Source organism: Nelumbo nucifera, chromosome 5 (assembly GCF_055504915.1).
Source record: "Nelumbo nucifera cultivar China Antique chromosome 5, China Antique-T2T, whole genome shotgun sequence".
NCBI lineage: Eukaryota > Viridiplantae > Streptophyta > Magnoliopsida > Proteales > Nelumbonaceae > Nelumbo > Nelumbo nucifera.
The window spans coordinates 15,439,426-15,464,795 of record NC_142653.1 but is presented as its reverse complement, the minus strand read 5'-3'; the positions used below and the strand labels follow the sequence as shown (position 1 = coordinate 15,464,795).

General features: G+C 40.8%; 1 protein-coding gene across 4 annotated transcripts in view; it reads right to left on the bottom strand.

Moving 5' to 3' along the window:
• ISA3 (isoamylase 3) overlaps positions 1–25,370 on the bottom strand; it is an 82,693-nt gene that overhangs the window by 18,036 nt on the left and 39,287 nt on the right. For all 4 annotated transcript variants that reach the window (XM_019198910.2, XM_088887711.1, XM_019198918.2 and 1 more), the window contains one exon: positions 12,259–12,359. In XM_019198910.2, the coding sequence (XP_019054455.2) occupies positions 12,259–12,359 (101 nt within the window). The remainder of the gene's footprint in view (positions 1–12,258; positions 12,360–25,370) is intronic.

Sequence of the window (25,370 nt, the reverse complement as noted above, 5' to 3'; positions counted from 1 at the left end):
TGAATAGAGTATGATCTGACTGGGCCTGTACATAACCAAATTTCACAAGGGCTAGTCTGAATCTATCGAACCAAGCCCTAGGTGACTATTTCAAACCATACAAAGCCTTGTTGAGCCGGCAGACCTTCTTACCTGTTTCTGCATCATAGAATCCAGGAGGCAAACACATGTAAACCTCTTCCTGCAGATCTCCATTCAGAAAAGCATTTTTCGCGTCCATTTGGTATAAAGGCCAAGTGTGACTTGCTGCAAGGGATAATAGGACTCGAATAGTGGTCATCTTGGCTACCGGGGCAAAGGTCTCCAAGTAATCTATGCCATAAGTCTGTGTAAACCCTCTTGCAACTAACCGAGCTTTATACCTCTCAATGGATCTATCTGCATTATGCTTCACAGTAAATACCCATCTGCATCCAACTGGTTTCTTTCCTTTGGGCAGATCAACTACCTCCCAGGTGTTATTTTTCAACAGGGCATCCATCTCAACCTGCATTGCATCTTTCCATTTCGGGACAGATAGGGCTTCTTGCATTGTTCTTGGAATAGGGACATTGGAAATGGCACTAAGGTAGGACCTGTAGGTAGGAGATAGGCGATTATAGGATAAAAAATGGGAAATACAGTGGGTTGTAGATGTGGTACAATGTCGTTTCCCTTTACAGACTGCAATCGGAAGGTCAAGGTCATCTGTAGGAGGTGAAATGGCAACAATAGAGGAAGTCTCTGTGGGCCCTGGGACTGTAATACATGGACCTGGAGCTGCAGATGAGATTGGAGCTGGCCTGGACTGCTGATGATCGGGGTCAACTTGCCCACACCGCTTGTGATAGACCCTCAACTCCTGATCCCTCTGACCACCCTCACCATTGCAGCTCCCCCTCAACTCCTGATCCCTCTGACCGCCCCACCATTGCAGCTCTCATCACCCAATGGAATAAGTAAAGGAACTACCCCACTCCCATTGTTCTCCCCCTGAAGACAAGGACTCAAACCCTTACTCTCATTGCTCTCCCCCTGAGGAGAAACCCGAGGATAATAGGGTGTCTCCTCGAAGAAGGTGACATCCATGGAGACAAACTTCCTCCCTGATACAAGATCATAGCAGCAATAACCCTTTTGAGTTTGTGCATAACCAAGGAAGATGCATTTGGAGGCTTTGGGTTCGAACTTGGAGTGATGGGGTCCGAGAAGCTGAACAAAGCAGGTACAACCGAATTAAGGGGAATAGAAAACAAGTCCTCACGTGGGTGTAGAAGGGAAAAAGGAGATCTCATGTCAAGGACCCGGGAAGGAACCCGATTAATAAGATATACCACCGTGAGGATAGCATCACCCCAGAAGCGGATAGGAACATTGGAAGTAAACATGAGACTTCTAGCCACTTCCAAGATGTGCCTATTCTTCCTTTCGGCAACTCCATTCTGCTGAGGTGTATGAGGGCAAGAGCTCTGGTGTGGATAACCCCATGATGAAGAAGATAAGATGTCAATGGTTTAGCAAAGTATTCATTTGCGTTATTAGATCTGAGAACTTTGATCTTGGCATCAAATTGGGTTAGGATCATTTGGTGAAAGTTTTGGGTCAGGGCAGGTACCTCATCTCGTGAACGCATGAGATAAACCCAAGAGAAACGGGTATGGTAATCAACAAATAACAAGAAATATCTGTACCCACCCATGGAAGGGATGTGATAAGGCCCCCAAACGTCAATATGCACAATATCAAAAACAATTATCACTCCTTTTATTACTCAATAAATAAGGCTTCCTACAATGCTTAGCAAACTCACAACTTTCACACTGCAACTGAGACAACTCAATAGACTCAAATAAAGCTGGAAATAGACTCTTTAGAGACCGAAAGGACAAATGACCTAATCGGTTATGCCAAAGCATAACCGAACTCACACTCTGAGAAACAAAAGACATCTTCTCTACTGACTCTTCCTGACGGAACCTCTCCCCGAGCAGATAGATCCCATTCGTCTCACGACCAGTCCCAATCACCTTCTTCGTCTCCAAGTCCTGAAAAACACATCGGTCAGGGAAGAAGATTACTGAGCAGTTCATGTGCTTGGTAATACTACTGACTAAAAGAATGTTAGTATCAAACTTAGGAACATGCAAGAAAGATGACAGGGAGATAGTATCTGATAACTTGATGTCACCATTCCCAGAAATAGGAACCAGGGAGCCATCAGCAATAGATACTTTATCCCTACCAGAAGACAAATGGTAAGTGGTAAACAGTGAAGGCAAGCTAGTCATGTGATCGGATGCACCTGAATCTATTACCCAACAAGGTTCAGTAGTACCTGGAGTTGAGGCATGGTAGGCTGAAGCTCGAGTACCTGAATGTGCGAAGGCAGATGTGGCAGGGGCTGATGGTGACTGCGGTGGCTGAGCTGAATTTCCAACTTCCTTTTCTAACTGTATTAGGGCAGCCCGAACTGCAGCTAAAGTCTCTAAAGATGTTCCTTTTGTGCCAGATGAGGATGCTGAATTAGTGTTCACAGCCACATGAGCAGTGCCCTTCTTGCTTCTCAACTTCGCAGGAACCAAGTGAGGATGCAGTTTCCAACATGTTTCTTTTGTATGTTTGGGCTTCTTACAATGTCCACATACCACATCCTTCTTGTCTTCCTTCCTCCTGTCCTTCTCTGAATCACCCCCTGATTTGGGTGTGACCGCTACAAAGGCTGGTGTGGGGGGCTGAGGTTGCATCATAACTTTCCTTCTGGTCTCTTCACTGTCTACGAATGAGTATGCCTGAGAGAGAGTCACACTGTCTCTAGTCAAAATCTGTTGCCGCACAATATCATACTCTGAATTTAGGCTTGCCAAAAACTCAAATACCCGGTTTGTCTCAACCTGCTTTCTATATATCTGTGCATCTTTGGGACTCTCCCACTCAAGAGTCTCTAAGTGATCAATCTCACGCCACAGGGACTGCAAGGTAGAGAAATATACTGAAACTGGTCTCTCTCCTTGTTTAAGATTTTTCACTTCACATTTCAATTCATATGCTCTGGCAACATTAAGGGGTTGGGAATAAGTTTCTTTCATAACATCCCATAAGTTTCTTTCATGACATGGTTATGACACAACCATGTCATAACCAAGTAGTTTTCTTGGATCCACTTGGTATATGTCGGGTCTCCCTTGGGGGGTTCTTTCATATCTCCCAAGAGGTACCCTAATTTACCTCTTCCCCCAATAGCCATCACGGCTGATTGAGCCCATTCCAAATAGTTTGATCCATCAAACTTTATGGTTGTAATCTGACCACCCATCTCAGAAACACTACCATAACTGATGTTCCCAAAGCTGCCTTCTGTCTGATTTTTAAACTCCATTTCTGTCAAGTCTCAAGACAGCACTTGGACTACCAATCACAATCAAAAAACAGTATAGGCCTGATCTGTATTCACAGTGTATGTGCACAAAACTGGGATAACTCTGATCTGACTAGCCAACACAACAGTAGCTGTCCGTAGAGCTCTAACCCCTTAAGAGAGTTCGAAAACCCCAAAAGACTCTGAAAAACAGCTTAGAAGTAGGTCTGATATGCTTGGCAGATTTAGGGTTTTAATCAGTCCTTAAAGTGAACAATTCAGTTGCACAATCCAATCAGTACCGTATAGATAGACTTGCAGTAGGGTTAATAAGAAACCCTAGAATCTGATCAATGCTAACAATAAACTTGAGGACAGCTCTAGGTAGATCGCAAGGTTCAGTCTAACACTAGGGCTTGCCGCAAGATCACTTTCAAACCCTAGAGCAAAGAGAAACAAAGTTGAGACAGTTCGGCCCAACAGTAGGGTTTGCTGTAAAACCCTAGTGAATCGAAGAGAGAAAACCCTAGAATGGTTCGGCCTCCCTCTCTAGATAGGTCCAACTATCTTCTCTGATAGAACTTCTCTTATAAAATAAATAACTTACAAGGAAAAATTGTTCGCTGCCTTCTAAGGTTACCCGAACCCTAGTCTTCTCTGATCCTTCCTGACCACCAACACTCTGCAACCCTAACAAGCTTCCAACAACTGCTAGCACTTCTAGCGATCTCCAAGAATCAGTCTGCGAACTCCTCCTTTTCAGCTTCCAGTCCTAGGAGATTCTCATGTGGTCGGCTGGTATTAGACTCACATGAGAAACCCTAACTTGGCTCTGATACCATGTAGGTGTTCAAGACTGCTATCAGTCTTGATCACTAAGAAACTTCAGGTTCGAAAAGAAGAGAAAGTGAAGAAGAAAGAGGAAAAAAATAGTGAGAGAGCAGTAGAACACAGGCTTTGAAAGGAAGGACAGAATCTCAATGTTCTGCCGCCGCCACTTCACTTTAATATTTATATGTTATGCTAGTTACATGAAAGGACACATCTGCCCTTGGTGTTTACATCATAACACAACAACAATATAAAACTGAAAAGTAAATAACAACTAGAATAACAGAATAACAGAATAACAGATTGACCATCAGCTATGACTAGATACATTCTACCCTACGGACAGAGTGGGATCACAGCTGTGGGGCCCACATCAGTGTCCTCTACATTACTCATTTATCAAAAAAAAAGGGCCCGTTACAGCATTACAGCAGAAACAAAACAATAAATAACTGAACTAAAGCAAGGCCCATTCAGCCACCAAACTAAGGCCCATTTGGCCCAATCTCTCTGCACAAGCAAACATCATTATAAAAAGTCCCCGACTTGAACTCATAAATAAAAAAAAAAAAAACATTGGAACTATATTTCCAATTTTTTTCATAAAAAAAAAAATCCATAAAATTACCATAACAGTTTCAAACCCACTTGAAACTTACATCAAAATTCTTATAAAACCAAGCTTGACCAGGATTTGAGGCTTTCTACTGTAGATGGTGTGGCCACCATACAGGCTGTTAAAGTCAACAGTTGACCGTGATGATTCCAATTAGTGATGAAGGGTATTTGTGCTCTAATATCAAGAAGTTAGTATTAGAGTGGTTCTTAAGTGATTTGAAGGAGAAAACTTGGGACTGATGTCATTTCATTAGGCTTTATAATAAATAAAGTAATTACAAAATGACCTGATAAATGAATACTCACCAAAAAAACCTGATTAATGAATAACAAAAATACCCCTATAGAAACACTTGAATATCTCAACACTTTACATGCATGTTGTATTGTTGTTGCTTTAAGTAACCGTGATGAAACAGGGTTGTGGTTGATGGTATATAGGATAAAAAAAGGCATAAAATAAAGGAGACCATCAGGTTGTCACTTCATGGCAATAAACAGGAAAGGAAGTCCCATTGGTCTTCAGATTCATTGTTAGAGAGATCAACTCATTGGGAAGACAAATGAACTGTTCATTCAGATAGGTCCCATGAAGTGCTAATGTAGCTGCCAACAGTTTAGCCAAACCAGGGGTTTCTTCTTGTAGAGAACACTGATGTGGGCCCCACGGCTGTGGTCCCCACTGTGTTCGTATGACAGCACATGTAACCTTTGTTAGTTATGTCAGTGTTAGTTGGTAATTATCTTAGACAGCTTGTTATTTCAGTTTATTATTTGTTTTATTTGCCATGTAAGCATTAAGGGCAATTCTGCCCTTTCCTACATTCAGTGAACATAACCTATAAATATTGAGAGAGTAGCGGCGGCAGATTCATTCGATCTGTCCCTCCTTTCAAAACCCTTGTGTACTTCTGCTTTCTTCTCCTTTCTTCTCCCTCTTTCTTCTACTTTTCTCAATCCAAAATCTTTTGGAATTCAAGACTGACTGTAGTCTTGATCGACTACTTGGTATCAGAGCCTATCTAGGGTTTCTCATGTGAGTCTAGTCCAGCCGACCACATGAGAACTGTCTAGGGCTGGAAGCTTACAAAGGACTGTTCGTTGGATGATTCTTGGAGGTTACCAGAAAAGTTTAGCAGCTGTCCGAAGACTTGTAGAGGCTTGGAGAGTGTTTTGGTAATCAGGAAGAATCAGAGAAGGTTAGGGTTTAGGCCATGATTGAAGGTAGCGATCAGAGTTTTCTGGGTAAATCTTCATTTTTCCCTTGAGATTGTTGTCAGTCAAGATAGGTTGGACCTATCTAGGAGGAGCGGCCGAACTCTCCTATTTTTTCTCAGAGGTGATCAGTTTTTTAGGGTTTGTCATTAACCCTACGACTAGACTTGACTGTGAATTCTTTTGGAAGGTGCGGCCGAGCACTGTTTATGTTCTCACAAAGGTTTTCCTAACCCTACGATTAAAACCCTAATTCTGCTTCAGCATTACAGATTGCTTTCTAAGTGGTTTTCAGACCTGTTTTGGCTTCCGAGCCTGTTTTGGGGGTGAGAACTGTTATTGGACTGCTTATATTCTGATTGCCGATTGGTTTCAGATCAGATCTGAACTGATTTCATACAGATTTCTGATTGTGATCAGTTGTTTAAGTGCTGTTTTCTATTGCAGTAACCCTAATAGTTCTTAACTACTAATTCTTAACCAAGAATGGAGTTCAAAAATCAGGGAGAAGGTGTTTTTGGGAACAGCAGTTCTAGTAGTATGTCTGAGACTGCGTTTCAGATTACAACTGTGAGATTTGACGGATCCAATTACTCGGAATGGGCCCAATCAGCCATGATGGCTATTGGAGGAAGGGAAAAACTTAGCTACCTATTGGGAGATGTGAAAGAACCTTCCAAGGAGGACCCAATGTATACCAAGTGGGTTCAGGAGAACCACTTGGTTATGACATGGTTGTGCAACTCTATGCAGCCACATATCAGCCGAAATTACTTGTGGGCAAAGACAGCCAAAGAGATATGGGATGTCATGAAAGAGACCTACTCCCAACCCCTTAATGTTGCTAGAGCCTATGAACTGAAGTGTGAGGTGAATAACCATAAACAAGGAGAGAAACCAGTATTATTTCTCTACTTTGAAATCTCTGTGGCATGAAATTGACCATCTAGAGACTCTTGAGTGGGAAAGTCCAAAAGATGCACAAACCCATAGAAAGCAAGTCAAGACCAATAGGGTGTTTGAATTTCTGGCCGGCCTGAATTCAAATTATGACATTGTGAGACAGCAGATACTGACAAGAGACAGTGTGACCCTATCTCAAGCCTACTCCCTGGTGCATAGTGAAGAGACCAGGAGAAAGGTTATGATGCAACATCAGCCCTTCCCCACAGTTGATACATGTTGGAAGGGACATGAAGAAGGAAGATAAACGGGATCTAGTATGTGAACATTGCAAGAAACCCAAGCATACAAAAGATAGATGTTGGAAGTTGCACCCACATTTAGTCCCAGCAAAACTGAGGAATAAAAGGGGTAATGCTCATATGGCTGTGAATACTGATTCTGCATCCTCGTCGGGCACAAAAGGCACGCCCCTAGATACCTTAGTTGTTGTTCGGGCTGCCCTAATACAGTTGGAAAAGGAGGTTGGGAATTCAGCTCAGTCATCTCAGTCACCATCAGCCCCTGCCACATCAGCATTTGCTCATTCAGGTACTCGAGCCTCAGCTTACCATGCTTCAGCTCCAGGTAACATTGAACATTGTTGGGTAATAGACTCAGGTGCATCTGACCATATGACTAGCTTGCCATCACTGTTCACTAATTATCACTTATCTTCTGGTAGAGATAAAGTATCCATTGTTTATGGCTCTCTTGTTCCCATTTCTGGCAAGGGTGACATCAAGTTATCTGATACTATCTCTTTATCCTCAATCTTGCATGTTCCTAAACTTGATACTAATTTGCTTTCAGTCAGTAGTATTACAAAACATCAGAACTGTTTAATAACCTTTTTCCCTGACCGATGTGTTTTTCAGGACTTGGAGACGAGGAAGGTGATTGGGACTGGCCGTGAGACGAATGGGATCTATCTGCTTGGAGAGAGTTCTCATTGGAAAGAGCTCGTGCATAAGAAGTCTTTTGTTTCTCAGTCTGTGAGTCTAGTTATGCTCTGGCATAATCAGTTAGGTCATTTATCTTTTCGGTCTTTGAAGAGTCTGTTTCCTACTTTATTTGAATCTGTTTAAATGTCAAATTTGAGATGTGAGAGTTGTGAGCTTGCCAAACATTGTAGAACATCTTATTCCTTGAGTAATAAAAGAAGTGGTAATTCTTTTGATATTGTGCATACAGATGTTTGGGGGCCGTATCACATCCCTTCTATGGGTGGGTGCAGATATTTTCTGTTTTTGTTGATGACTATACCCGTTTTTCTTGGGTCTTTATGCGTTCTCGAGATGAGGTTCCCACTCTGACCCAAAACTTTCATCAGATGATTTTAACCCAGTTTGGGGTCAAAATCAAAGTCCTCTGATCTGATAATGCCAAAGAATACTTTGCCAAGCCACTGGCCTCTTATCTACTCGATCATGGGGTTATTCACCAGAGCACTTGTCCTCATACACCATAGCAGAATGGGGTTGCCGAGAGGAAGAATAGGCACATTTTGGAGGTGGCTAGAAGCATTATGTTTACCTCCAATGTGCCTATCCGTTTATGGGGTGATGCTATCCTCACGGCAGTGTATCTCATTAATCGGGTTCCTTCATGGGTTCTTGATATGAAGCCTCTGTTTACCCTTCTATACCCAGACGAGGAGTTGTTTACTGTTCCTCTTAAAACCTTTGGTTGTACATGTTTTGTTTAGCTTCTCGGACCTCATCATTCCAAATTTGACCCTAAGGCCTCCAAATGCATTTTTCTCGGTTATGCACAAACTCAAAAGGGTTATTGCTATTATGATCCTGTTTCAAGGAGGAGATTTGTCTCGATGGATGTCACCTTCTTTGAGGAGGCACCCTATTATCCTAGGGTTTCTCCTCAAGGGGAGAGTAGTGAGAATTTGGGTCTTTTTCCTCAGGGGGAGCGCAGCGAGAGTGGGGTTAACTCATCTGAGGTTGTTCCTTTACCCATTCCATTGAGTGATGAAGGTTGTAATGGTGAGGGTTGTCAGAGAGATCAGGAGTTGAAAGTCTATCACAGGCGATGCAGGCAGGTTGATCTCGGTCATCAGCAGTCCAAGCCAGCCCCAGTTCCTTCTGCGGATCCAGATCCAGGTACTACAGTCCCAAGGCCCACTGAGATACCTTCCACTGTTGCTACTTCCCCTCCTTCTGATGACCTTGACCTCCCTATTGCGGTCCATAAAGGGAAACGGCGTTGCACCACATCCATAGCTCACTGTATTTCCCAGTTTCTATCCTATGATCGCATGTCTCCCTCTTACAGGTCCTTTCTCACTTCCATTGCTGATATTCCTATCCCCAGAATAGTGCAAGAAGCATTATCAGTTCCAGAATGGAAAGATGCAATGAAAGTTGAAATGGATGCCCTTTTGAAAAATAATACTTGGGAGCTAGTTGACCTACCCAAAGGAAAGAAACCAGTTGGATGTAGATGGGTATTTACTGTGAAACATAATGTTGATGGCTCCATTGAAAGGTACAAAGCCCGGTTGGTTGCAAAAGGGTTTACTCAGACTTATGGTATAGACTACTTGGAGATTTTTGCCCCAGTAGCCAAGATGACCACTATTCGAGTTCTATTATCCCTTGCAGCAAGTTACTCTTGGCCCTTGTTCCAGATGGACGTTAAAAATGCCTTTCTAAATGGAGACTTACAGGAAGAAGTCTACATGCAGTTGCCCCCTGGATTCTATGATACAGAGACAGGTAAGGAGGTTTGCCGACTGAATAAGGCATTGTATTGATTAAAGCAGTCCCCTAGAGCTTGGTTTGATAGATTCAGACTAGCCCTTGGAAAATTCGGCCATGTACAAGCCCAGTCAGATCATACACTGTTCGTTAAAAGAGTGAACTCTTCTTTGACCTTGCTTGTTGTATATGTGAATGATATTGTAGTGATAGGGAATAATAATAGTGAGATTGAGTCCCTCAAACAACTCCTTCATCAAGAGTTTGAGGTGAAAGATCTGGTGCACTGCGATATTTTTTGGGTATTGAGGTTGCTAGATCTAAACAGGGGATCTTTATCTCTCAAAGGAAGTATGTTCTAGATCTGTTGGCGGAAACTGGAAAGTTAGGTGTCAAGCCTGCCGATACACCCATTGAACAGAATCACAAGATCAGTGTAGAGGGTGGAGAGCCTCTTGAAGACAAAGTTATGTTCCAACGGTTGGTTGGAAAGCTCCTATATCTCTGCCTCACACGGCCAAATATCAATTATGCAGTCAATGTTGTCAGCCAATACATGCATTCCCCTAGAACTACTCCTCTTCTTGCAGCTGAGAGAATATTAGCATACTTGAAGAGATGCCCAGGTAGAGGTATACTGTTCAAGAACAATAATCACATGAAGGTGGAGGTCTATACAGATGCTGATTGGGCTGGGAGTGCTGATGACAGGAGGTCTACCTCTGGATATTGTGCTCTTGTAGGAGGTAACCTTGTCTCTTGGAGGAGTAAGAAACAAAGTGTTGTTTCCCGCTCTAGTGCCGAAGCTGAATACAGGTCAATGGCAAACGGAGTGGCTGAAATCACTACTTGAAGAGTTGGGTATTGATTATGAGAAGCCCTTGATGTTGTATTGTGATAATCAGGCAGCTATTAATATAGCTCACAATCCGGTGCAGCATGACAAAACTAAACATATCGAAGTTGATCGACATTTTGTCAAAGAAAGGGTCTCATCACAAGAAGTGTGTCTCCCGTATATCACCTCCAACATGCAGCTCGCAGATCTTCTCACCAAGGTTGTTCCAAGGAAGAAGTTAGAGGCAGACCTATTCAAGTTGGGAATGACAAATATCTATTCCCAACTTGAGGGGGAGTGTAGAGAACACTGATGTGGGCCCCACGGCTGTGGTCCCCACTGTGTTCGTATGACAGCACATGTAACCTTTGTTAGTTATGTCAGTGTTAGTTGGTAATTATCTTAGACAGCTTGTTATTTCAGTTTATTATTTGTTTTATTTGACATGTAAGCATTAAGGGCAATTCTGCCCTTTCCTACATTCAGTGAACATAACCTATAAATATTGAGAGAGTGGCGGCGGCAGATTCATTCAATCTGTCCCTCCTTTCAAAACCCTTGTGTACTGCTTTATTCTCCTTTCTTCTCCCTCTTTCTTCTACTTTTCTCAATCCGAAATCTTCTGGAATTCAAGACTGACTGTAGTCTTGATCGACTACTCTTCTGATTTCATTTGAGGCCGTCCAGGACGAAGATCACTATTGTAATCACTAAAATACCCAATACCTGAATACTGGTCAGGCTATAGTTGTTTTGTACATTAGTTTGACTCTTGTGCTCACCATTTTTTCTTGATGACGAATGGAATTAGTACTGTTAATTATCAAAAAGAGGCATAAAATAAAGGAAGAAAGTGGACTTCTTTTAAATTTTATTCCAATCAATTGTGTGGTGATGATAAAAAGTTGCCACGAACAAGGGTAAAATCCTTCTGGAAAACAAAGGATGTAATTTCCTATCCCAACCTATCCAGCCTAACATACTATGTTTGGAAAACAAAAATTTGTCTACTATTTGATTGCATACATACAGTCTAAACTTATTTATAAGGTAGGATCAATATCTTAAATTCGGAAATATATCTTCTTTTGGGTGACTAGTCAGCACCTTGGCACCAACTAGTCATAACATCCACTACAGAGGCCAACATCACTAGGCATCACCTCATCACACCAATAATACTGCATATCTCTTTCTTGCATCCTTGTCAAACTCAAGCCCTACTCTCCAACATGATATCAGATCCCCCTTTCATATTTTTTCATTCCTTTTCAGATTATAAAATAGTCTAGTTTTCTTGAACTGATTATCATAACACTTTTATTTTCTTGAAACTTGTTTTGTAGTTTATAGATACTACTGCTGGTTGCAATTATTTAGCACTTCTATTTAATATAAATAAAAAAGGAAAGCAGCATGCCAGATTCTATTATGGTTTGGAGTTGTTTTTTATCTATTTCTTCCATATATAAGTTCTAACTTCTAACAACAGGGTTGCTATTTATGTTCATATATGCAAGGGAAATATTGCCTTCACCTGCATGTCAAGCAATGGATGTTTTACTAATTATTCCTAATTTTCATAGAATTTCTATGTTCTGAGTAATGTAATATACTGCCAAGATACATTCATTTACCAGGGTAATATTTCCAGCAGCATCAAAATTTAGAATCTCAAAACAAAAGACATAAAGTCAGTTTATTTAAGCCATCTTCTTGAAATAATTTAATGCAACAAAACAAATAATATGGAAAAAGTAAATTACTTATCCCAATTTGGAAATTTTCCAACAAGATAAAGACCTCCACAATCCCAAGGTTCTGCAATTATTTTGCACCTTGATAGAGTAGCATCTTTAGCAATTGCCTGGTCCATATAACCAAAGCAGAAAATGAAGATATGTTAATGAAGCATTCAACTTAGATTCCTAAAAGACAAGTACTTTTGGTTCAAGATAATTGTTCATTTTGTAGTTAAAATAATAACATCATAATATGCAAATTATAGACATACAAAATTAGTTTTATAGTATGCAAATTCAAGGTCACATCCCCACTTTTTTTATCAGTAACACATTAACTTTTATTAGAATCTATACAAAAAAATGGTATACATCTACTTTCAGCCAAGCACCCCATAATGTAGCTAGCCTTGGCTAACTACCATTCTGTTTTCCTTTTACAAGTTTCTCCTTTTTTTTTATCAATAACGGCAGATGGCAGAATTTATTAATAATAAGGAACTTTAATTACAAGAGGGGGGAGGTAAACTTTCTTAACTCCCCCATTTTAGCAAAAACAAAAATATAAGATTAGAAATGAGCCCAAAAGAGAGATCCCCTATTCACCCCTTGCTTGGCTAACCCATCCGCAAGTGAGTTAGCAGTTCTCTTTACCCAACTGAATTTCACCTCAATGTCCCTAGTCAGCCACTTGAATTTTTTCTTTTCATTGCTGTAGTTCCAGATGCCAGAGTTATCTTCCTTTAGCCATCTAACCACCACATCTAAGTTACCTTCAAAAACCACTTTTCTTAAGTTCAGCTCCCTTGCTCTTTGAGCACCTTCCAGAGCCGCAAGGATCTCAACCCTAAGAGAGTCTCCTTCTCAAATAGGGCCTGAGAACATGGCTATAATAAGCCCCTCGTCATTCCTAAACACTCCCCCTATACCAGAGAGCCCTGGGTTCCTTAAACTACTTCCATCAAAATTCAACTTCATGAATCCATGTGGGGGAGAGGTCCAAGAGGGAGAAGAGACCATATTAACCTGGGCAGAATTAGCTATCTCTAACCAATTCCTCATTAAGTCAACTCCATTACATTCCCAATGGTTCTCTCCTTTTCTGAGAAAGTACGTTAGTTTCTTTCTTCCTAGATAGACCAGCAGACTGCAGCCCTCTTACATCTCCACATAATTCTCCCTCTTTTTAAAGGCCAACTAAAGTAAGAAGGAGAGAAGAGGCTTTGCACATTCAAGGGAGGGGTCCAGCTGCACCCAAAAGGGGAGAGAAAACCCATTCCCAAATAGTTCTAGCAAACAAGCAAGAAATCGATAGGTGGTATCTAGTTTCCCCCTTCAACTTTACAAAGAATACACCTATGTGGGGATAAACAAGAATTGGGTCTCTTTCTTTGAAGCAGGTCACTTGTATTAATTCTTTCCGAGAATGCTTTCCAACAAAAACTACCAACCCGAGGAGGAACGGGCTTGCTCCAAACCTCTTTAACAGGGAAAGACAGACCACTAGAAGCAAAAGGCTATGATAAGGTCTCAAAGAAGGAAGCACAAGAGAAAGTACTAGAGGAGGATGGGGTCCAAATTCCAATATCTTCCTGAGAGGGGTCCAAGGAAACATTCTCAAGAATGGTTAACAAGTTCGAAGTACTCCCAAGGTCTGTGCCCCTAATGGCCCTTCTCAGGCCCAAATTCCACCCAAACCCGGAAGAGGACTTTGAAGGCACAAGAAAAGAAGAGATGGGCTCATTCTTCAAGTTAGAAAGGGCATACAAAGAAGGAAACTGGTCCATCAAAGGGGAATCCCCAACCCAAGTTTGCTCCCAAAACTTTATAAGATTGCTAGAATTCACATCATACCTAATCCACAGGGAGAAGATTGGAAGAAGATCATGGATGGCTTTCCAAGGAGAAGCACCTGTAGTCCTTGCTAGAATTCTAGGGTCCCAGCCATTGTCCTCCAGCCCATGAATGCTAGCCACTATCTTTGTCCACAATTTTTCCTTTTCCAACGGAAATCTCCAAAGCCACTTTCCTAGTAAAGCCATATTTCTTTTCCCGATATTCCCAATCCCAAGACCACCTAGCTTCTTACATCTAGTTACCACCTCCCACCCCACCCTATGGTTCCTCTTCTCCTCTCCTAGCTCCCACAAAAAAGTCTCTCATTAGTTTTTTCCAGATTATTAGAGACTTTTGTGGGAATCTTAAAAACTAACAGGAAATACGCAGGTAGATTAGCTAGGGTAGACCTAATCAAAGTGTCAATTTCATGTTCCTAATCCAATTAATGTCTCCACCTTCACAGAACAAAATGGTATCATCTGCAAACTCCTGGTGCATAAGTGGAATCTCCTCCCTTCCAACTCTCCACCCTCTTAGCAAATTTCCTCGAATCAGCTCTATGTATTAATCTCCCTAAAACATTTGCAATCAAAGTGAAAAAGAAAGGGGAGTGTGGATCTCCTTGTCTAATTCCTCTCAGTGGGAAAAAAATCCACCACAGTTCCATTAAGGAAGATTGAGTAGCGGAAATTCCTAACACATCCCCGTATCCATTTACACCATCTTTCCCCAAACCCAAAGTTAGCCAAGACCTCCAACAAAAAGGGCCAATCAACTAAGTCATAAGCCTTTTCCAGATCCAGTTTACACACCACTCCCTTCTTCTTGGTCTTTTTGAAACTCTCATTTGCAATCAAGATTTGATCAGAAATATGTTTGCTCTTCACAATAGCTGCTTGGTTGGGTGCAATAATAGTAGGGAGAACTCTCTTAATCCTGAGAGTCAACACTTTTGTGATTATTTTATACAAGTTGTTCACCAAGCTTACCGGTCTATAATCCTTCAATTGTGAAGCCCCTCTCTTCTTTGGGACCAAAGCAATAAAAGTGGAATGCCATCGTGAAACTCCGGGTCCAGCTATTCACCAAGCTTACCGGTCTATAATACTTCAGGTCTATAATGCTTCAATCGTGAATTCATCAAAGACTAACATTAAATCCCTTTCCAAAATTTCCCAACAATCCTGATAAAATGCCATCGTGAAACCATCTGGACCCGGAGCTTTTGTTTTATCCATTGAAAGCACAACCTCCTTTATTTCTTCCAATTCAAACATCCTTTCTAACCAATTCCTATTCTCATCCCCTATATTCGGCCAATCCAGTCCCTCTAACCAAACCCTCTCATTCAGTGGCTTCTAAAGATAGATTTGAAATGATTTACAAAGGCCCCTGCTATCTCTATTGGTTGGGAAATAACTGTTCCTTCCACTTCTAGATTTGAAATGAAGTTCTTTTTCCTTCTACCATTAGCCACTAAATGGAAGAATCTAGTATTTCTATCTCCCTCCTTTAACCACTTGCACCTAAATTTCTGTCTCCAACTTATTTTTTCTTTGTGTAGAATCTCCTCCAATTGCTTCCTTAAACTCCATCTAGCCTCCTTGTCTTCCTCTCCAAAAGCTCCCCTTTCTTCTTTCAAGTCTATTTCCTCAATTTGCTCAGACAAAAATTGTTTTCTCTCCTCCAATCTTCCAAACTCCAATAAGTTCCATTCCTTTATCTGAGATTTCAAGGATTGGAGCTTCTTGTGGAATCTCATACCTTCCCAATTTACTGTGGGGTTGCATAGCACCCACCATTCTTTGACTTTCTTGGTGAATCCCGGATGAAGCAACCACATATTCTCAAATTTGAATGGGGCAGGACCCTCACCTCTAATATCTTCCTTACACAAAACTATGGGCCAATGGTTTGAGGTAAGTCTAGGTAAAGCCCTAGAGTTTACATTTCCCCAATTCTCTTCCCAATCTGTTAAGAACAAGACCTGTCAAGTTTAGAGCAAATCGGGCTTGACTGGAAGTTGGACCAAGTGAACCTATTGTTCGCTAGTGGGGTTTCTTTAAGCCCAAAGGCATTCACAAAGAAGTTGAAATTTCTTATACTTGTAGTCACTCTCTATCTAGGGTTGTTGGTTTCCTTTGTGAACCTGACTACATTGAAATCCCCTCCCACACACCAAGGTCCTTCCCACAAGCCCCTTATATCACTCAGCTCTCCCCACAACATATTCCTCTACCTGTAATCATTGGGGCCGTAAACATTTGTTAGGACCCATTCAAATCCATCTTCCACCTACCTAAATTTCAATGAAGTTGAGTGGTCGCCTATTAATTCCTCCAATCCTACCATCACATCTTCCTTCCATAATGTTACTATCCCTCTTGAGGATCCCCAAGAAGGAGTTGTTGCCTACTTAATCGCCCTAGACCTCCATACACTCCTTGCCCATCTACTGTCAAAATCCATTCTTTTAGACTCCTGAAATAACACTACATTTGGGTTAAACTTTTTAATCACTTCTCTGATCGTTGCTTTTTTCCTTGCATTCCCCAGCCCCCTTACATTCCAGCTCAAAATTCTCATTTCAACCAAAACACTCGACCCTTACTACAGCTGAAGCTTATTTGACCCTTTTTCTCCTATCCCCCTTCACCCCAAACTTCTTATCCCCCTCAACATCCCTTTTCAATCTCTCAACTTCACTCAATTTCCTCTTTCTTGTCTTATTTTCCTCCTTTTTTTGTAAAAAGACTTTTAAATCATTTGGGTCCTTCAGTGTACACCCGAACCTGCTTACAAATTCTGCTACAGAGTCTTTTTCACTATTGTCCCCTTTCTCCATTTTTCCAGGATCTCCTCTCCTATTCATCTCCTCAATCCTTTGCCCTCTCTCTCTGCTGCTTTCCTCTTCCTTTTTATCCATATCCTCCCTCTGCAGTTCATTCTTTTCAAATTCACCCATTATTCTTTCAATGATTTCCCAAATCTTTTTGTTCCTGCACATTTCCTTTTCTAATGCCTCCCCTTTCTTCTTCTCCAGTAAACTCATTATGGCAACTTGTATATGGGCCTCCGACTCTAGGATGGGAAGGGAATTTGGAACAAGAGACACAAAGCACTCATCAGTAACAAAAACTGAATTGACAGGGTTTAAGGAGTTACCTGAGTTCATCTGTGGGTTCAGAGGAGGAAGCAGATTAGGACAGTTAGTTGTCAATCCCTGTGTTGGGTTTTGGGAGCTATCTGTCTCTCCGGTTTGGTGAGAAAGCATTCCCGTCACTTGGATCACACAAGGACCTCTTCCCTCACCCAATTTGTCACCCCTCTGCGGTGTATCCCTGTTTAGTTTTAGGCCGACTTGAGTTATTCCCTTCTGAACATCTTGCTCTGAGTTAAAACCTGGTAAGGGTTTCTCCATTCCTAGGGATAGACTTCCAGTTCCCCCTTTCTATAACTGCTCCGCCTTATCAATAGTTTCTGTTTTGTCCGTCCGACCCTTCATAGTCGTTTTTTCCTCTTCCAGCCTATCTTCTTGAAACATTCGCTCCAAGTTTAGAGCCTCCCTGTCTTCCTCTGTATAACATCTTTCATCACCCACACTTCCTAGGCTAGACTCCTCATCTGAAATCTCCTCACTTGTGTTTTCATCCGAACTGCAATCAACCCAACCTTCGTCTTCCTTTTCTCTCTCTTCCATTCGGTTCCTTGTGTACCGCGGATTTGGACAATCTGCAGCACTATGATCTGAAATCCTTTCTAGGTCCTTCCGTTAGACCCATTTCAGAGAGCTTTGGTGGCTTTCTCCACCTTGTTTCCGCCCCTGTGGTCTCCCCGGTTCGAACGTCCCCTTTTGGGACGATGATAGACGGGAGAAAGCCTCCATGATCTCCCTCTCACTTCCCCGACCCACGTGACCACTTAAGTTGTCACGTGGGTCATTTTGTAAGCTGCCCGGTCCATCACAAAGTTTGTTCCCTCCTGCCGGTTCAGACCAAGCAGCTCGGGTGATGGCAACCGATCTATTCCTTCCTCAGCCACATCAGCATAGGAGAGCCGGCCCACCTTTCCAGTTATTCGTTCAAAAAATTTTGATTTAATTTCTTTAAAAGGAAGACTTGAAATCCGGTTTGCATGCGCGACAGACTTGTTCTCCACTCCCTGAGAGCCAAGTGTTCTCCAGCCTGCCACCCCATCACCTTCTTCAACCTTCGTCCGTCTCCCCCAGAGCGACGCTTCAGCTCCTGAAGCCAGCCAAACATGATGCCAAGTGCCATTGGAGAAGACTTCGATCGATCGAGACAAATTCTCTGGTCTTATCCCTGCCACTGTAAGCACTACAGCACATAAATTAATCTGGTTTTCTCCCTTAGAAAATTAAACCCCAATATATCCAATTTTTTTTTACCCTTTGTTTTATGAATTCATCTTCTATGACATTGGCTGATCATGGTGCCCATTTATAGCTTGTACAAACTCCAAGGCTAGCTTCTTCATCTACCTAAACGTATGACTGCATTCCCATGAACTACCAACTTGATCCCTTTTCAACCAAATTCTGAAAAATTAACAGGTCATTATTAGGTGGAAATGTTTTTACCATTTGCTCTACAAAAAGGCGAACATAAGGTGACAAAGTCCAATACCCCCCCCCCCCCCACCACCACCAAAAAGTTCCAATGTTAGGCGGCACCAGTTCTTGTCATATGTCACTAACAGGACAACCCAACTAGAAATGAAGAATCCCAAGAGATGGCTTTCAAGTAGGAAGCACAAGAAAAAGAGCCTGAAGAGTAAAGAAACCAAATCCTACTAACAATTGGAAAAATCAAGGGAAAGATCATCCAAAAAGTCAAGAAGGACAAGGATAAAAAACGGTTTCAGAGGAGACAGGTTAATTTGTACAAAGAGCTAGGGTAGACAGAAGGAAACTTGTCCTTGAAAGGTATCTCCCCCCACCAAAGGTCTTCCAAAATTTTGTTTTGTTACCCAATAAGACATCATACTTGAAATATTGCAAAAAAAAGTAGGAAGCAATGAATCACTTCCGAAGGACTAGCACTGCTCTAGAATTTAAACTTGAATCCCAACCAATGGGTCATCACTCCAATGGACGCTTTTAATAACTTAGGGCATAGCTTGTCAGGATCATATAGGAACCTCTACAGTCATTTACCTAAAAGAGAGGAGTTTCTTACCTAAATTCCACTGCCCAAACCTAATTTTCTTTCTCTTTGCTATTGCACAGTTCCAATTAATCAAGTAGTCCCTTTTGGAGTCCCCTGGTTCCTACATACATAGTCATTGTTTTTCTCAATCCTTGTTGTGACTAATGTAAGGATTTTAAAAGCTGAAACTAGTGGATAGGTAAATTGGCAAAAGTCGATTTTAATAGAATAATTCTACCCTAGAGACATTTTTTTTCCTTCCAAGTACCCTATTTCTTAGAGAATCTCCCCAAGATAAAGTTCCAAAATGATGAAGAATTTGAGTTGCCTCCTAGAGAGAGACCCAAATACTTAAATGATCAGTTAACCACCAAACATCCCAAAATCTAAGTAAACCTCCTAGAATAGCCTCTTATAAATTCAGATCAGGTAAGCATCTTTTGCCTAAATTTACCTTTAGATTCAAGATTCATTCAAAACACTTTAGTAAAAGCTCGTTACTCCTAGTGTTTTAAAAGCGCAACACGCAAAATAAGCACAAGGGGCATTTTACGCCCAAGGAATGAGCACATGCCTTTTTGAAGCAAGGTGAAAAAATGCCAAAAATAAAAAAAAAAATCCAAATTTTTCAAAAAATGCAAAAAAATAAAAATATTAAACATCATATTAATTAAAAATATAAACTTAAATTTTAACATAAATGTTTAAAAAAACCTATTATCTCAAATTAGAATACATAAACATATTACGTAAAATATATTTAAAATGAAATTTTAAAAATAAAATAGTATAATATACAAAACATATTCAAACATGTAAAGCTCTCTATCTCTTCATTTTCCCTCAATTGCATTACTTCAAATAGCCAATTCTGATGTTAAACATTATGTATTCCTGATTTTACGATCAGCTTTTGTACCAAGGCCCTTGAGGCAAGCCCAAAAAAGACCACATTAGGGCCTTAAATTTTTAATCCCTATAAAAATTTATAATTTTAATTGTCTTTTGAAAATATCTTTTATTACTTGTGAGCTTCTTCAAACGAAAAAACCTAATTGCTGCTTGTCCCCTCACTGGTGTATCCTTTGTAAGGCAAATGGTGAATCCACTCATCACCTACTAATATTCTGTCCCCTTACACAGTCAATTTGGGAATGGTCTTCTTCCTTGTTTGGGTGGAGGTGGATCCCCCCGCCAAATCTTCAAAGGCTGTTTGACCCTACCTTTGTTAACTGGCAAAAGAAGAGGGGAAAAACATTATCGAGAGGTTTAAGGGCTGCAGTTTGTTGGACTATTTGGGAAGAGAGAAATCAAAGGCTGTTTGAAGGCAAAGAAAGAAGTTTGGATGCTCTAATTGAAGTCATTATAGTTAGGGTGATCCATTTGGTGAAAACTTTAAATATTTTTTATGGCATTCGCACGGTAGATTTGAGAAGGAAGTGGAGATAAGTGGCTGAATCTGATCCATTGAAAGAGTTAGTTGTACCTACTTGGTCTCCCCCTATTAATGGTTTCATCAAGCTGAATTTTGATGGTAGCAGTGAAGGAAATCCTGGACCTTCAGGTATTGGAAGTGATTTTAGGGATGAAAATGGCAAAACTGTGGCTCTTTTCTCTGCTCCAATTGGTGTTGGGGACTCATTAAGAGCAGAAATCTTTGCTGTGTTGGAAGGAGCCAAGAGAGCCAAAGAGCTTAACCTTACTAAGGTATTAATTGAAGAGGATTCTAAGCTGGTTATTGGCTGGATTCAAAAAGAGGAGAGGGGATTATGAGGTTTCATGAATGAGAAGGAAATTTAGATACTTGACGCAAGGAATGGATGTCAAGCTAAATTGGGTTAAGAGAGATGCCAACTCCATGGCTGATGCTTTAGCTAAACAAGGGGTGGGAAGAAACTCTAATTTTTGGGCTACATTGTAATTCATTTTATGGCTTCTATCTGGAGAAGTTAAGAGAGTCTATCTCCTTTGGCTTAATAATTAATGAACTTAAGTTATTGATCAAAAAACTATCTTTTATTAGGATGAATAAATGACAAATTTTAGCAAATATGAGGTTTTTGGAGGCACAAAAAAAACAAAATAAAGTGCAAATTTTCAAAAGGTGTGCACCTGGGCTGAAGTGCAAGGTGACCAAGCATACCCCTAGGCACACCAGGTGCGCACCTTTTGAAAGTGATGCCCCTAGGACCTAGGTGAGGCGCATACCCTAAAATGCACCTTGCATGTGCGCTCACACCTTTGAAATCGCTACTCACTCCTTCCTCCCCTTTATCTTGGTTGAAAATTATGATGTCATCTGCAAATTGTAGATAAGTCACAACCACCTGTTCTTTTCACCTTCCACCCACTAATTAAACCCAATGTATTTCCCATGGTAACCATCCTACTAAGGACATTTATAACCAAAGTAAACAATTGAGATAAGGTCCCCCTTGCCTGAGCCCTCTTCAAGATAAAAAGAAGGTTGTGTATCACTCCATTAATAAGAACTGTATAACTATATGACTATAAGCATCCTCATATCCCTTTTCTCTACATCTCTCTAAAATCACTCTTAAGTAACACAATAAAAAATGACCAATTGACATGATAGTAAGCTTTCTCCATATCTAGCTTACAAATCCAGCCCTTAAACAATCATAACTATGTACATGTACATCAATGTTTTAAAATATAGAGGCATGATAAGATCATTCCACTACTTGGAGGTGTGAGGTGTAGTTCAAAAAGCAAGAGGAGTTCTTCTGTCTTGAGGCATACCAAAGGCATATGCCTCATGCAAAAGGTGCTTCAGGTGTACAGAGTACGCCTCAAAGGCATCTACACTTCCAGCATACGCTTCACAACATTTTGAGTGCACCTCACCTCGGGGCACACTTCCAGGTGTGCCTCAAATGCCTTTTAAAACATTGATATGCATATAAATACATAACTCCAATAACGCATTCCTTTTTACAAAATCAATGGCTAAAATAATGATTTACAAGAAATAAGAAGGCCTCTAGTAATAATAAATTCTTTCTATTATAGCCAAATGAAAAAGATAAGGTGAAATATCTATTGATTTCACACCTTGATTAGATAACTGTGAATAAACCCTAGTTGTTTCTAGGTCAAAGTAGAGAAGAAGAAGAAGAAAGAAAAGAGAAAGAAGAAGAAGAAAGAGAGGAGAAAAGTATTCGGCCAAACCAGAAGAGAGGATGTACAAAAGTACCTCTCCTAGCCGACCCACTTAACTTTTATTCATGAAAACTTGAGTTACAAGAAAGACAATTTTGTCCCTCATAGAAGATGGGACACATAACTTAAACTCAGATACAATAGACATTTCACTTTCAATAAGATACACCAGAATGACCAAAATACCCCTGACTCGAGCATTCTAACACTCCCCCTCAAGCTGGAGAGTATATATCATATAGTCCCAGCTTGTTACAAATGTAATTTATTCTTCCCCGAGACAATCCTTTTGTGAAGATATCTGCCCACTGATTTCCTAAGCTCACATGAGATGTAGTTATTACCCCACTTATCACTTTCTCTCTCACAAAGTGACAATCCACCTCAATATGTTTAGTTCTTTCATGGAAGACCGGATTGGATGAGATGTGAACAGCAGCTTGGTTATCACAATATAGTTTCGTGGGTTTGTCAATTGAGAAACCCATCTCCTATAGTAGGTTCTTCAGCCATACTAGTTCACATGTGGTATGGGCCATAGCTCTGTACTCCGCTTCCGCACTACTTCTTGCCACCACTGTTTGCTTCTTGCTCTTCCAAGTTACAAGATTGCCACCCAGGAAGGTACAATACCCTGTGGTTGACCTCCTGTCTGATATAGAGCCAGCCCAATCAGCATCTGTGTACCCTACTATCTCAAGAGGTCCTCCTTTTTGGTATAACAGACCACGACCTGGAGCACCCTTTAGGTACCTAACAATTCTCAGAACAGCTTCCCAGTGAGGAACCCGGGGATGTTGCATAAACTGACTCACCACACTCACAGCAAATGATATATCTGGTCGGGTAATGGTCAGGTAGTTCAACTTTCCCACCAACCTTCTGTATCTTCCAGGATCATCAAATTCATTACCTGCATCCACACTTAACTTGGCATTGAGTTCCATAGGAGTCTCTGCTGGTTTAGCACCTAACAACCCTGTTTCTTCAAGTAGATCAAGAACATATTTCCTCTGGCATAGGTTGATCCCCTGTTTTGACCTCGCAACTTCTATTCCTAAGAAATACTTTAGCTTCCCCAGATCTTTCGTATTGAAGTGGTCCTGTAAGAATTTTTTCAGCCTGTCAATTCCATTACTGTCACTTCCAGTTATGACAATATCATCCACATACACGACTAGCAAGATTTTTCCATCTTTCAAGTTATAGCTAAACACGGAATGATCAACCTGACACTGTTTCATCCCAAAGGCCTTCACCACTTCACTGAACCTGCCGAACCATGCACGTGGAGATTGTTTCAGTCCATAGATTGCCTTTTTGAGCCTGCACACCTTACCAGCCTCCCCCTGAGTAACAAACCCTGGTGGTTGCTCCATATACACCTCCTCAACAAGATCACCATGTAGGAAGGCATTTTTTATGTCAAGTTGTAGGAGAGGCCAATCATACATAGTAGCTAATGAGATCAACACCCGAACTGAACCAATTTTAGCCACAGGAGAGAATGTCTCCATATAGTCCACACCATATAACTGAGAATAGCCCTTGGCCACTAACCGTGCCTTCAATCGTTCCACACTACCATCAGGAAGATGCTTCACTGTATAGACCCATTTACACCCAACAGTGTGCTTACCAGGAGGAAGGATGGTGAATTCCCACGTATGATTATGTTGTAGAGCAGAGAGTTCTTCTTCCATGGCTTGCCGCCACCCTGGAGAGGCAAGGGCTTCCTATACAGTCTTGGGAATGGGAACTGAAGAGAGTAATGATATAAACTTGCAATGGGAAGCAGAAAGGTGAGCAGTGGAAACATAGTCTGAAATGGGATGAGAAGTACAAGTACGTTTACCTTTCCACAAAGTAGAGAAGTAGAGAAGTAGAGAAGAAGAAAGAAGAAAGAAAAGAGAAAGAAGAAGAAAGAGAGGAGAAAAGTATTCAGCCAAACTAGAAGAGAGGATGTACAAAAGTACCTCTCCTAGCCGACCCACTTGACTTTTATTCATGAAAACTTGAGTTACAAGAAAGACAATTTTGTCCCTCATAGAAGATGGGACACATAACTTAAACTCAGATACAATAGACATTTCACTTTCAATAAGATACACCAGAATGACCAAAATACCCCTGACTCGAGCATTCTAACAATAACATATTTAAAAAATATATATTTTTCAATCATCTAGTCCATCACATTAGAATAAAGCTGTGATGAAGATAATTTGACAAAGGGAAATTAGAACTTGGGGAACCATTATCTGGATTCAACTAGTCATCAAAGTTGGATGTAGTGAAAGAAGATAGGGGAGAGGTATATCATCTTGAAGGAAGTAGATTGCATTGTAGATGCAAGAAGGATCCACAAGCCTTTGTCCAATACCAAAGTGGAGATATCTTGTCTAGATGTAGATGGAGAAAGAAAGGAAGAACCATCCAATCCCTAACATCTTTGGACATGAAAAGAATGCTTGTTTCCATTTTCATCATTCATCTATTTTTGTAGGGTCCTAAGTGTATGGTTGTGATTCAAGCCTTTTGAAAGTTTGCTAATGTTGGTCTAAGGGATTGATTAGGTGGAGTTGGTGGTGTGGTTGGGCTGTTATAATGTTTGCTCTCTCTTTTTCTAAGTAATTGTTGAACCTAAGTGTTTTAATGATAACAAACTCATTAAGACTGCCAATGATTTGAAAGATAAGTTTGCAGAGATACCAACTAATTCATCAAATGCACTGAAGCTTATCCAAGGAAATGGAAGCCTACTCTCATGAACAAGATGTCAAGTTCTAGAGCTTACAAGATTATTACATTTATTAGGACTTGATGTAATCAATCTGCAAGATGCACTACTATGGGCTAAACTCAAACCTACCTTCGTTCTACCACAACCTTAGAGACTAATGGTTAAGAGTTCTTAGGTTTTTTTATTTTTTCAGACTCTATCGT